The sequence below is a fragment of the Euprymna scolopes genome, chromosome 17 (assembly GCF_053919585.1).
Source record: "Euprymna scolopes isolate OS-2025 chromosome 17, ASM5391958v1, whole genome shotgun sequence".
NCBI classification, from domain to species: domain Eukaryota; kingdom Metazoa; phylum Mollusca; class Cephalopoda; order Sepiida; family Sepiolidae; genus Euprymna; species Euprymna scolopes.
Window position 1 is genome coordinate 113,993,701 of NC_136498.1, and position 15,122 is coordinate 114,008,822.

A 15,122-nucleotide genomic window follows, 5' to 3' on the forward strand; every position below is an offset into this window, starting at 1 on the left:
GAGGTTGATGGTTCAATCCTCAGTGCGGACTTCTATCTAGTTATGACTAATAGAACAAGAAGATGCTACCCTCATACATTTAATAAAGGGTTCCGTTTAAAATTCCATGCAGATACTAGAGTTTGACAGAAAGATTCCAGAGTCCAACAAGATATATTTAAAGAATGTTGGAGGTTATATTGTCATGTGTTGAGACTGTGCACACACACATGAGAGTCGGTAGCCAAAATGCACTGAGCGATGGAGTGAAGCTGTCAAAACTGATGTCACCGGAGGTGAACAGGTCAAGTAATTAACTCCCACAGCTGTCGGGTCAAAACACCTGCTAAAAAATAGGTCATATATATAAAGGCAGTACATGCCAGCAGTCAGAAAGCGATATTAGCACGAGCCCTCTCCTGGTTCCTCCATCTACAGCTTGGTAGTGTGCAACCAAGCCAAGAAATAAAATAATATTTTTATATTTTCTAACAAACAAATTTGTGTTGCCAGTTGTTTTCTGGCTGACAAGAAACTACCAACATTCAACTTGGCTACATCACAACATTAGCAGAAGCAGATGAGAATAGTAGTCAGAATAATCCAGTTTATTAATCCTCATCTTAAAAATAAAAGAAAAACAGAAAACAAAACAAAACAAAAAATAGAAAACAAAACAAACAAACAATATTTAAAAATAATTAAGCTTTCTACCTTTCCTAGATAATTTCTGATCTGTTTTTAATCGACCAATATAACATTTCTCCAACATAGATTCAACGTTAACCCATCGATGAACCTGAAAAAAAAAAATGTCATTTCTTTTTACAATAGAGCTGTTTTATATTTACTTTGAAATCATTTCAATAAAATGAAAAATGTTTATCTTCTTCTAATATAAAAGTATCTTGCAAGATTTTCAATGTCAGACTTAAACAGAAATCTAACACATAGATATTTTATTAAAACTAGCTTAGTTTTTTTTTTATTTCTTCCTTTCATTGTGTTATTATTATTAGCACAGATATATTTTATTTTATGTCAGTTTCTGGTTATAGTCAGCCAACATACTTCCTATTATAGAACAAATTCTTTGATTATCATATTGTACCCAATATATACAGTAATGATTTAAAAAGTAAAAAAATATGACTTGGGTGTCATCAGCTAGTATTGAACTAAAAACATAAAGTGCTCTAGGCTTAGTCATTACAGTTTGAGCTATCGTCAGATGGATAAGAAATAGTTAAAAATGAACCGACCATAATGTATGAATATGTATTTGCGTATGCAGACAAGAGCACTTTAAATCAATTTATGCTAAGTTCCATTTTTTTTCAATTTTGACCAGCTAAAAACTCATAAAAGAACGGTTCACAAAAAATGCAATCATCTGACCCACCTTATGCCACTCTGTGACCTTGTGTCTCAGAGGAGATGCAGTTTAAAAAAAAATGGAGACAGATAAACACACATAGTAGGTTTTATAAATTAGATTTATTGAACAAAACCTACATACAAAAGTGCCAGAGAAATGTCTAAGGCACTTGATGTCAGTATTTCAACAGTGTCTGACTATTTGGAAAAAACTGGTAAACGTTTGTTTTTGAAATTGGTCATTATTTTCCAAAACGACCTAATATTGCGGTCCAAAAAGATTTGAAACATAAAGAGAACAAAATTTAAACAAAAACGATTTTTATAAAAAGCAAAATTTGTAACATCTATCTACACTCCTATAAATTTGGGTTTTCATTTGTGTATTGATATTCATATTAAAAATCTTTTTTTCTATTTAATGTATTTATTTGCTTCCCCACCAAAGCAGATTAGGCACAAGGCCGTTTTTACTGTGGGGTAAAAACCAGCTCCCCTAAAAATAGGCAAAAAGGGGGCACTCTGGTTACCAAAAATAATAATTGTCCCAGTATAGAGAGTTTCCTCTCCATTGACTGGTACAAATTATCTTAAGTGCAGCATCTGCAGAACAGATACTGCACTTTGATCCCGGCCCGAAGGCCAAGAACAACAGGGTATTTGTTTGCTTCTCCACTGAGTAAATTAGGCACAAGGCCGTTTTAGTAATGTGGAGAGTGAAGGGGAAATGGGGACCAGCTCCCCGAGTAGTAGGGGAGCTGGATAGTGACAATTGGTATGAAGGGTTTCCCCTACATTGACCAAGGTCCTATATGTGGGGTTGGTATTTATTTGCTCCCCCACCGAGCAAATTAGGCACAAGGCTGATTTTTAATATGAGGAGTGATGGGGAAATGGGAACCAACTCCACGGGGAGTAGGGGAGCTGGGTAGTGACAATTGGTATGAAGGGTTTCCCCTACATTGACCAAGGTCTTATATGTGGGGTTGCCTCCACATATGGTCTTTGCTTGCAGTATCTGCCGGAACAGATACTACACTTTGAAATATTAAATCTTTTATTCATGTTAAAAATACAGTCAAAATCAACGATGAACAAAAAACTTAGGTACATGGCCAACTCAAAAGGGGGGATTGTGGAGGTCGTTGGTCATCCTTGTCACTCCAGAACTAAACAAAATCAAAAGTTTCTCCCAGCTAGTATCTTCTTTCACCATAATACCGCATTCACCCTTTCATATTAGAGGACATCCTCCCAACCCCGTCTAGTTGATAGACTGCCCGTTCCACTAGGTTTGTAAAAGGAACCTCACTTCTGCGGGTCAGTCTCTAGGTGGGGATGCCCGCTAGATGGGGGTGAATGGAGAAAAGAAAATTTTGTGGGTAAGGGATGGGGGTTAGTTTGTATTTCTTTCTCTCCAAGATGGGTAAAATTTAGAGGAAGGAGTTAAAACAAAAATTGCAAGTAAGAGGGGGTGGGGATCTTGGAGGCTTCCTAATCGGGGAGGGATGGAACACACACTCAGCTAGCTGAGAGGCTACTTGTTTAATTTTACTTTACGGAACTGCGCGTTCCACACCTAGGCGGGGAACACGTATTCAAATTTGGCTCCTCTTCGTACACAGACTTGCTACATGTATCCATCTTCTGTCAAATGCTGCGCGATGCAGCCTTCTTCTATCACATCTGATCTTCACCCGTAGTTGGGGTTTAAAGAAAGCGATCAGATCCTGATCAGAAAAAGACAACCCCCCCCCCCCCCCGGCAACCTTGCAGACGCGACGTCCAAATCACCATTCTCGCCACGGCCAGGATCGTAACGTAGACCATTTGTCTTTCCCGATTATATTCATGCAGATATTCTACATGATTTATACTTGCATAATATTTGCATAAAAGGTTTATAGTAAACACAAATCTCTTTCTATATATATTTATGTATACATTGTTTAAAAAATTTTACCTCCCAAACTTCTGTCAGTTTTTAGTCTACAGATATGAAACTTAATACATAGGGTATTCGAACTCATGTGAAACTTTATATTTGGGTTTTACTTGGTGAAAATCGATACAAAAGTGTGAAACTCAAAAAATGAAATTTTCCAGGTGGGTTCGAACGACGGCATTATGAATATGCATGCGTAATGCAATAGCTATTGGTTCATGTTTTAATGTTTTGCAACAAACATGTCTTCATAGCTCAGGCATTAACGTCAAAAGAAAAAGTAAATTATAAGCTAAACGTTTTGGTTTCAATTCTCAGTAGTGGTGCACGACTCATTCTTTTTTTTAACTTTTTAAATCATACTATCTATTGGGGCCAATATAATCTATAAATATAAAAGCGAAAATGTGTGTATGTATGTGTGTTTGTATGTACGTATGTGTGTTTGTATGTCTCGCAAAAACTTTCCACACGGGTCACGGATTTTTGCTAGATCGGTATCATTTTAAACTTCCTACCTTCGCCCGACAAATATCGAAAAATTGGCCAAAAACGTTAATTCCTTCACCCTGAAATCAGTAGTTTTCTACAGGGGGAGGGGTCAGCAAAAACCGTCCTCTCATGACGAGTTCGCTTCCACGCATGCGTCATACGACATCGTAACCTGATTTACTTTAAATATTTGAAAAAGCGACAGAATTTCATCGACGTGGTGTTAGCTCAGTTGCTTAGAGCGCGGCCTCATTATCTAAACGTTTTGGGTTCGAATCGTGGTGTGAGATGTCTTTTTTCTTTTCGATTTTTTAAATTTTAATATTGAAGCAGAGTTATTTAAGCCATTTTTCACGTGTTTTTCAGATTTTTTAACGTTCGTTTTTCTGCTTTTTTTTTACTTCACTTATTCTTAGGTTTTCATTAACACCCCCCCACCCCCGCCCGCCAAAAACACCCGGGCAACGCTGGGTATCCCCCCCCCCCGCTAGTATACTAATAAATACGAAATCTGCATTAATAAAAATATCATATTTAAGCGTATTTTATGACCGGGCAATGCTAGGTGACATGCTAGTTAAAAAAAAAAAAAGTTTGTATTGTTATTATGACTGATAGGAGATAAAAAAAGAGGGAGAAGTAAAAAAAAAACCAAAAAAAAAAACATTAGAAATCAAAAAACTACATCTGGTTAAAAAATAGATAACAACCGATTAACCATATTGAAACCAGCAACCTCTTAGCTTTGTAAATATCGTGCTTCTAAGAACTTACAATTGGTTGATGGATTTAATTAAAAATTTTAATCATAAGTTAGAAATTATACCACCTAGGATCCCCTGATAATTAAATTAATTTTAATTTTTTTATAATTCGTGTAAACTTATTTCCAATTAGATCAAAAATTGAAAACATTAGAGTGCAGGCAGAGCTACTCCCCACCATTTTTTTTTTCTGCCAAAACATGGTGACTTTTACACCTGAGAAGGTCGGAGGTTACATCGACCGAAACGTTGTGCAGATAACATTCAAGAGGAGAACAATTATCAGATTAATCTAAACAATACAAACATTCATACCGCATCTCAAAAACTCAGGGAATGTAATAAAAAAATGTTTGATATTTCAAAGAAAAAAATCCAATCAAAAATAATTTTTTTTTAAAGTGTATTTAGAGTTGAAGAAAATGGAAAAAGAAATGTAAGGATCGCGTAACGTTGAAGTGGCCCGAGAATCACAAGAACAGGAATGAAATATGGAAATACAAGATGAGAAACACACAAAACAAAAAACCCCAGAAAAAAAAATTATAAAATGAATAAACACAAGAAAAAAAAAAAAAAGAAAATTAAAAAGAAAAACAATCTACGACATTAAAATTGATTTTTTTTTTTTTTTTTTTTTTTTTTTTTGGTGGTGGTGGTGGTGGGGAGAAGTTTAACAAACTGAAAGAAGTTATTTTCCAACAATTGGAAAATAATAGGAACCCAATCGACGAGAAGGAGGGGGAAGGCTATTGTCAATAAAGAAGGGGAGGAGGGGGAAGATAGCTGCCATTAAAGGAGAGGAGGGCAGTTCTTAAAGCAATGCCTGAAGATTGCAATGAAAAATGGAAAAATGATTAGCCTCATGGCTGCATTAAGAAAAGGGAAGGCGGGGGGGGGGAGAGAGAGAGAGAGAGAGAGAGAGAGAGCATTGGCAAGGTTTTATTTGTTTTTGCAAAACATCCAATATTAAGGGAAGAAATGGTTAAGCAGTTCCTTATCTTGTTAAAACTTTTGATTTTTGTTCTTTTGTCAAAGTAAGCCAGAGGCAACCAAACTATCCATAAAAACAAGTGAAGTATGAAAAAACAAACACAAAAACACTGCCTGGAGGGGAGGGGGGGGGCTTAAATCGTTCACAGGTGTTCCTGCTTCCTGTTCATTCACCGTAAGTATGGATATCCAGCATCACAAGTAGAAACTTTTGTGAAGAAAAATACAAAAGCCAAGGAAATTGAAAGATACAAATTAATGTTCGGTCGAATCCCATAAAAAGGATTTGCTTACTATCAACCAAGCAGCCATTTTACAAATTAATAATTCCTGCATTCTTCTTGGTCTCTATCACATATTCAGCACAAAAGACACGCCTTTTTCCAAACAACGAGGGACAGGTGGCCTTGTCGAAAGTAACCGACATTTTGTCCAGTCCTTTGTTTCCATTATAAAAACACTGCTGCTTATTTATATTGTGACAAACGTGAAATATGACAGTTCATAATTAAAAAAATAGGAAAATTTGTGAATATATTTATTTATTGGTTGAAAATTATTAGTGCCCGCCCCCAAATTATGGAAAATTATTGATTAGAATTTTAATAAAAAATAAAAATCTACTATTCAGTCAATATTCTGACCTATACTACCTTCACGGAATTCTTCAGGCTCGCTCACACCATTTTGTCTATAATATACAAATCTGGACGCAATCTAGGATGGTCCTCCCTAACCAAGCACTTTTAAAGAGGAGACTTTGTTGGTTTGGTCATGCTGCGTACCGCAACACAGAAGAGTTCATCCATGAAGTAATAGCTCTAGAATCATTCCAAAATTGGTGAAAATGCTAAAGAATTGGTTACATACCATCAAAGCCGACGTTGAATCTACATCTGGTCCACAGTGTTTGACCCTGATCCAGAGACTGGCTGCTGCAGACCATTATGTGTTCTGTGTTCATTTGGGATGTTGTATGTTCTATAGAAGGAGCTGGCTGAACTCATCCAGGAGGAGTGCCACGAAAGACGAAAGCTATTCGGAGACAACAAACTCCAAGACTGTGTGGCATTTTCCTTCTAAAAGACTGGATACAATTTACAATCCACTGGCTTGATATGAATGCTGTTCAGAGTTTGTGGACTCTGAATAATAAATCAATTTTTATTTTTAATAGTTCGAGGGGGGGGGGGTGAATGCACGACCTTGCTCGGTTGTAAAATACGCTTAAATATATTTTACTTCATGCAGATTTCGTTTTTATTTTTAAAGAGACATTTCTCTACTAAATATTATATTGTACCTAATATATAGTACTGATTTCAAAAGTTAAATAAAATAAATAAATAAATAACTTGGGTGCCATCAGCTAGAATCGAAGTCAAAACATTTAGTGCTCCAGCTGTGTTCCCTACTGTTTGAGCTATCAACAGATAGCTAAGAAAGATTTAAAATTAAAGCACTTCAAGATATGAATGAATTTGCGCATGCGCAAAAGTAATAGAAATATGTCAGCAAGTTAAAATAATTATTTTGCATTTCAAATTGCCAAAATATTTCTGTGCACATTATTCATCCATCCAAACAAAGATTTTACTCGTTATAAACCATCCTTAGTGTATGATTACTATTTTCTGTTGTTTTCAGTGTTATGTGACCAGTAGTTTAAGAGTTTATCGGTTAAATATTTACACACAGACACATACACACATATATTTATTGTTTTATTTATACAGATTGAGATTCTACTGATGATCTTCCGTAATTTTTGGTGTACACATACATTTCAGTTATATCCGTAAGTTTTTGCGTTATTTTATTTTTAATTGCGATATTTCACATATGTTAATATATATAAACCACAAGATAGTTACCCGTTTGCAAAAGAATGCCTTAAAGGATGTAATTATAAAAGAAGCAAATGTTTCACTTACCTCGTCAAATAATTCGGTGCCGTCCTTACCAGCGCCTCGCATCAACTCATCAATTCCGCCCGGATGGAAATCCAAATAAGGAGTTATATTGTAGACTTTACCTAAAAGGTGAGACAGAAGTTTTAGTGACTGATTTTTTTTTTTTGTTTTTTTTTTTATCGTGAAAACCCCAAACAAGGCACAGTGCCACCAAGTCATAAGGAACTACTATTTGTGACCAGATTTGCAGGGATACTATGTAGGGAGTTGGGCAGCAAGATGTCTGTTCACATTATACTTGAACTTCTATATGCCCATACAATCAAGGAAACAGGGGCCTGGGAGGGAATTCCAAAGTCTAGCAGTTTGAGAGAAAAAGCTATTTGAGTAGAAAGCTTTATGGCATCCAGGGATCTCTACAGTGTAGGGGTGAGATTTTGCTGCTTGCTGCGTTTGTTGAGGGTATTTATGGGGGAATGGGTACTTGCAATTTGAGTTCAGAGCACTTTCCATCAAAATACTTGAAAATAGACACAGGGATGCCACATTTTGGTGATGAGACAGAGGTTGGAGTTTGGTTGATAGTGCAGGACTTATTAGGTTCATAACTCTTTTTTGTTCCCTATCTTAGAGCAAGAGACTAGTGGCAGATGCACCAGCCCAGATGTGGCAACATTCCTTCATACATGGGTGAATAGTGGCCTTGTAAAGATACAGGATACTCTCAGGTGTGAGTAATCTCCTAGCACGGCAGAGAAAGCCTACCTTTGGCAATTACCTCAACATGTTTCTTCCAACTCATATCGTCCATGAATGTTAAGACCAGAAGCATCATCCATTTAACATCCATTTTACTCGCTAGCATATGTTGGAGTACATCCATAAACTTGGAATGATCAAGCCACAGAAAGTCATGATTTCAAACACAAGATGACGGACTTTTTCAATTTCCCCAGACAGTGCTCAACTTTAAGAATTGCTTTTTTTTTTTTTTTTTTCTCAAAGGGGTGACAATAATTATAAATTATAATTATTCTTTTATACCTACACACACTAGTATTCCATGCTTATGCAATCATCAGTGTAGGAGATGATAATCAACGTTGGTGTGTATATATATATATATATATATATATATATACATATATATATATGGTATAATATTGATAAACAATAAAAATGACTTGCATTGCTTGTATTCCTTGGACCACCGTTCCCATTCCAAAGGCTTCGGTCAATTCAACCATCGTCCCCCCCCCAGTGCATCTTGTTGATCTCGGGAATGCCTCTGTTGAATGCTGTCATCTGCACAGAATTTTTCCAACTGAAACGTTCGAAACTCCGTGCAGATTCTCAGGTTTGGCAGAAAGATCTCCAAGTTTGACAAGACACACTTGAAGAAGGTCGGAGGTTACATCGGTCGAAACGATGTGAAAATAATACTCAAGATGAGAACAGTAGTCAAAAGAATCCAAACAATATGAAGAATCAATCTTCATCTCAAAAATTCAGAAGAAACATGATAAAGATGACGTCATATTTTTTTTTTTTTTTTAAATTCCTACAATAAAGATAAGTGATATTATGGTGTTCAGGGCTGGGAGCAGAAGCACATAGTATTCTCATAACTTCCCAGGCAATGTTGCAATGCAAGCTAGTTATAACTAAATACCAATTAGAGAGAATATTATTTGAGAAGAGATTTGTCCGTAATATCCGGTAATTACTCCATTACGAACGTTGCTTCCTATTAGGAAATTCTTTAGATGGAAAGTATTTTCCGAAATGGTAAAACAAATGAATAAAAATAACCATATATTATGTTGCGGAACTTTCCAGATGACGATCGACAATTAGTATCACTCGGACCACTGTTCCAATCATTTTAATGTTATTCACTGATGCAGCCGCCAACCTTCTTGGTAAAATAGTATCAAGATGATCCCAGATATTAGCCCCTTATGTTCCAAGTGGCAATATGTCTTGTTTGGGGGTGAAAGAAAAAAAAAAAAAAAAAAATTAATCACAAAATATTACTCAGTTGTGGGATTGAGTTATGTCCAGAAAAAAAAAAAAATTTTTTTATATATATATATATAGATATATATATATATATCTACTTCATTTATTCGCATAAATTTAATATACGAAAGTATAGATTTATGCGTAAACTTTAAGTATTTACTTCAAAAGTGCTCAATACGTAGGTAGAGCTAGTTAGTAATTTATAAAATATATATGGCGATTAAGCTACACTGAATATTCTGCGTTTCATCCAACTATAGGATTCGTCAGGCTTAAGCGCATAAGCCTGACGAATCCTATAGTTGGATGAGACGCAGAATATTCAGTGTAGCTTAATCGCCATATATATTTTATAAATTACTACTGATATATATATATATAGAGAGAGAGAGAGAGAGAGAGATAGAGGGGGTAATTTTCGATTATATCTTCATTTTTTTTTTTTAATTTAACTGGCTTTGCAAACTCACTTCTTGATTTCAACAATTTACCTTGAACTTCTAGTTATTTTAAAAACATTTTTCTTTTGAAAACTTTGATTAGAAAGAAAATGTGTTTCAAGGTGGAAAATTATTTCAATCATGGACAAGTTTTTGGAATCGAAAATATTAACAACTACAAAGAAAGATGGAAAAGAAAAACAAGAGAACAAGTGAAGTATGCATGCCCCCCCCCCGTGAGTGCACAGTGAACGAGGCATAAAAAAAATGACTAAGTTCAGCATCCCCCCCCTCTTCCCGATTTAACCCCAAAAGTCCCCAGGGGACATACAATTCTGGTGAAAATGAACAAATGGTGCAGTTTAAAAATTGCCTTAACATATGTAAATTTGAGTTCTGCACCATGCAAAAAAAGAAATGAGTAAGTCCATCATTTGCCCCCCCCCCATCCCGGATTTAGCCCCAAAAGTCCCCAAGGCCTTAACATATTAAAATTTGAGTTCAGCACCATGCAAAATTGCTAAATAGACATACACAGAAAATTTTGGACAAATATGGTAAAATAGTCCCGAAAATGGAGTGTTTTCATTAGCCCTAAAAGAGACTCTAGGGCACACTAAAGAGTTATCGCGAAGTATAGACAAACAAAATTATATAGAAATCAGTTAGTTACAACTTTTCAGAAAGTTTTATAAAAATCCAAGGCATCAATTTTCTTTTAATAAGCACAAAAGTGTCAATTTTAGCCATTTTAACACGAAAGGCAGCCCTAAGAGGGTAAGCAGAGTTTTCCCAGAAAATCCATCCTGTTACTTTTTTACTCATATCATGTTTAATGTTTGTGCAAAATTTCAAAAAATTCCAAGATGTAGTTATTGAGAAAAGTGCGAACAGACGAACGGACAAGAGTGAATTTACAGGTCCACCCTCTTTTTGTCGGGGGGACCAAAAAGTGAAAAGGAAAGAAAAACGGAAAAGCAAAAAATGAAGGAAAAAGTAAAATGAAAACAAGGAAAGAAGAAAAAGAAAGAAATGAGAAGAATAAAGAAAAGGAAAAGAAAAGGAAAAAGAAAAAAAAAACAAGAAAAGAAAAAAGTCAAGAAGAAACGGCGAGGAAAAAGAAAAAAGAGGAAAGAAAAATGGAAAGAAAAGAAAAAAAGGAAAGAAAACAAGAAAAAGAGAAATAAAAAAGAAATAAAAACGAAAAAAAAATCTATAATTTCTCTCAAAATATTGTGGGCGTGACTTAAAATGACACCATTAACAACATGGGCAAAGAAACGTTTGCCAGAGGCAATCAATTAAAACTGCCATCGGCGCTGATGCTCTTGCCGAACAGAAGAGATGAAGATTACGATTAGAAAGAAAATAGATGACACCAAGGCAACAAGATGTTGTCATGATTAATTTATCTTTGCCAGGCAATAATATTTAGACGCTAAAAGTGTTTAATACAAAATAAATCATATATCGGACCATAATCACCCTTTGCCCCCTCCTCTCTTGGTGTCACCAACAGAACGTTGCTTGATTGGTTGTTGGGTTATTACAAATTGTTGTCAACCTGTAAATCTGGTTTGTATATGATCGCTTTGTAGATTCATATGTCTTGTAGGTGTATATTTTGTAAATAGTCTGGAAATGATAGATTATATTTCATCTAGTGTTGCGACAATTAACTGAAATTGGTATAGGAAAAATGTGTGCCGATTTTCCAAAACCAAAAACGATTCTTTTAAATGTTTTTTTTAAACTAAATTTTCCATTGCTGGTACTAATGATGAAATAAATATTTATTGATTTTAAACTACCAGAAAAAAAATCACTGATCCCCCACCCCACAAGTGTATTTTTATGTTCCAGGAAATACAGTCACATATTCCATGGGTTTTTACAGTGATACGAAAATTTAAAAAGCAAAATCACTATAGCCAGGAGAATCTGTATCAGAAGTGAGAATTTAGAACAAAATCAGTAATTGTATCGGAATCAGGAAAAATATTGGAATCGTTTCATTACTGATTTGATCCATAGATGGGTTCCTGACAGATATTTCCATTTTGGCTCAGAGTGGACCTGGGAGTAATAGGGTTACTCTTCATAGCTCTAAAAGTGAGATCTTACCACTAGATGAAGTTTTGTCATATGCAGGACAGTTTGGAGGGGAAAAAGGGTTTGAGTAGTAGATAGGGGTGGGAAATAGGGTACGCAGAGCTAAAAAAAAAATAAAAAAATAAAAAAAGTAAGTATGAGAAAGATAGCTTCCATGGTGGTGGTGGTGGCGAGCTGGGATTTGGTAAGGGTGCTCACAAAAAGCGAAATACATAAACAGAACCTTTCCAATTAAACTGCTCCTTTGCTTAAAATAACAAAATTTCATACAAGTAGGCATCACAAAGCCATAAAGTACAAAAACACACAAATCTAGTGAATTTCTCTTTAATTTCAACTCGCAATATCTTTTGTGGGAATTGTTTTTATTTTTTATTTGGATGTAAACAAAATTTAACTATTTTTTTTTTTGTTGTTTTTAATGTACAACTTTTTGTATTGTGTCATTCATTTTTTTTTTGGGGGGGGGGGCGGTATATTCCAAGGAGAGTAGAACGTGGATGTTCACTTTACTTTCGGCAGCCTCATAACTCATTTTCTTTATTTTGTTCTTTAGTTCACACGTTCTGCCAGCAATGTTTCTGACAAAGGGGGAAGAACTGCTGCTTTGTAGGTAAGAATCTATTCCATCTAACACTTATTTTGGGAGAGTTTGTGAACTTGACAGCTACTTTTACTGGCTAACAACCTAAAAAAAAAAACGGTCTTCAAAAATGTAATCATTTCACTTCCCTTGCACTGCCCTGCTACCTTGCATCTTGGAGGAGATGCACTTTGAAAAACATTTATTTTGGACAACACTTCTAAGACACAAATGAAAAGCAACAGACAACAAGTATGAAACACTAATGTACTGTTACTAAATGTGATGTTTATTCTAACATTTCTGCAAATTGCTTGAATAATCTTGTTTGCTTCTAATTCACAAAAAGCCTGCCAGTCAACAACTTTGACAATGCTTTCTCAATATCCACAAAGGCAAAATACAGGTTTTTCTTCTTACGAAGGTACTTCTCTCGCCTTTGTCTTGGAATACAACACCATTGATACTTTATCCAAGCATAAAATCAAACTGCACTTAATCTTTGTTTATCGGATTTTTTTTCTGCTCAATTATTCTCTGAATCACTTTCATGACCTGATCCATCAACTTAAAGTCTCTGGAATTACTTTTACCTGGTGCTTCCTCCCTCCTTATATCCTTGTAACAATTTTACTGAGTTCCCAGTCTTTTGTGTTAAACTTTTCTTTTATAATCAGACTAGCATTTCAGCCCGGCGTTGCCTGGGTGTTTGAAGGTGTATATTGAGCAAAATAAAAAAAAAAAAAAAAGAAAGAAAAAAAAGGTCAATTTTTTTAACTTTGACCCCTATTATGACCCCATAACATTGTTTTGGGCTCAAATCAAGTTATTAAGTTAGATCCATGTCCAAGGAACCTATATCTCAAATTTCAAGTGTTTAGACCCAAAATTGTCGGAGGAGTTTGGTAGAGTTCTCAAGGTCAAATTGTTGAACTTTAACCCCTTAACAGCCAAATTTCTGGCCGAAAACCGATCACAAAGATTTTCCCAAATCTCAGTACCATGTATATCGAATTTCGAGTTTGTGGACTTAAAATTGACAGAGTTATTGCATAGAGAAATGTACACAGACACACACAGACACGTTCACTTTTATAGATATATAGATTAGAAGATGTACTCTGGAAATGCCCGGTATTAAATGTGACGTTAAATTGCTTAAAAAAAAAAAAATTAAGTAAAGCAAAACAAAAAAAACTGATATATGTGCATGCGAGTATTATGGTTTTTCTAAACAGTTCATATTATGTAAGTAAAAAAAAAAAAACAAAAAGAAAAAAAGCTGAGATCGAAACCAAAACTTAAAGACAGCAAGTCAAGTATGATAATCATGAGACCAGCTTGCTATGTCTTCAAACCTCGTGAAACAATTGACAAACACACAAAAATCCAATGCCCCCCCCCCATTACCAATTTTTCAATTTTGACCCCATAGCAGCCCTTTTTTCTAGATAAAAACCGATTAAAAATTTTCAACATGTCTGAATACCCTATATACCAAATTTCAAGTTTGCAAATAAAAAGTTTAAGTATATATGTTGAGAAGTGTCCTCATACACAAACACACATTCTCACTTTTATAGATATATAGATTTGTCGACTCTGATCATCTCAATGCCCGATCCTCCAGACTTGCCCATCCGTGCTTATCTGCTTTCTTATTTTCTGCTCAATTATTTGATTCATCAATTTCAAGCATCTTTAATTATATTTATCGTTTTCTCTTTACATTTGTAACAATTCACAAGTGTACTAAGTTCCCAGTACTTGAGTAGATGCACTTAAAAAAAAATAAAATAAATCTAAGTAGATACTCCTTAAAAAAGAAAAGACAGACAGACAAACAGTGAGTTTTATAAATTAAACTTATTTTCTGCCGAGTTATTCTCTCAATCTCTTCCAAGACCTGATCCACCAACTCTCTGATGCAAGTCTTTGTAATTACCTTTATCCAGTGCTTCCCCTTTACCCTCATAACAATTCACAGGTGTACGAAATTCTCAGTCTTTCATGTTAACCTTTTCTTTTATAATCTGATTTGTCAACTCTGATCATCTCGATGCTTGTTTCACATGTAGCCTTGAACATTTCTGCAACACCGACTGAGTATCCTCCAGACTTACCCTTCCTCATCTCACACCGTACTATTTCTTTCTCAATTCTTATAGCTGGACCAGATGCTGCCATTTCCAGATTTTCTCGGCTCAATAGAAATCCACTGTTCAAGTTTCTCATAATGGCATTTCAAAGCATTTCTCTTGTCCTGTACAGTTGTTACTAACGATTTTACAGTCGATAAAATCAAACTATTAAATGCAGATTGCAAGGATGCGGTTGGCCAACGAGAAAATAATAAAAAATTAAAATAAAGATACATCATTATTTTCATGGTAAGTGCTCGACTCAGCTTCACTCTAGCCCCCTCCCCCCGCCTCTTTAAAACATTTCTAATAAACACTCATCTAGCTACAACTACTGTAAACAATTTCCCCCCACTCT

At 35.2% G+C, this 15,122-nt stretch overlaps 1 protein-coding gene across 6 annotated transcripts in view; it reads right to left on the reverse strand.

The window, feature by feature from the left end:
• LOC145296895 (cytochrome b5 reductase 4-like) overlaps positions 1–15,122 on the reverse strand; it is a 162,049-nt gene that overhangs the window by 33,970 nt on the left and 112,957 nt on the right. For all 6 annotated transcript variants that reach the window (XM_080143054.1, XM_080143056.1, XM_080143052.1 and 3 more), the window contains 2 exons: positions 7,485–7,585; positions 694–778 (listed from right to left, as the gene is read on the reverse strand). In XM_080143054.1, coding sequence (XP_079999180.1) covers positions 694–778; positions 7,485–7,585 — 186 coding nt within the window. The remainder of the gene's footprint in view (positions 1–693; positions 779–7,484; positions 7,586–15,122) is intronic.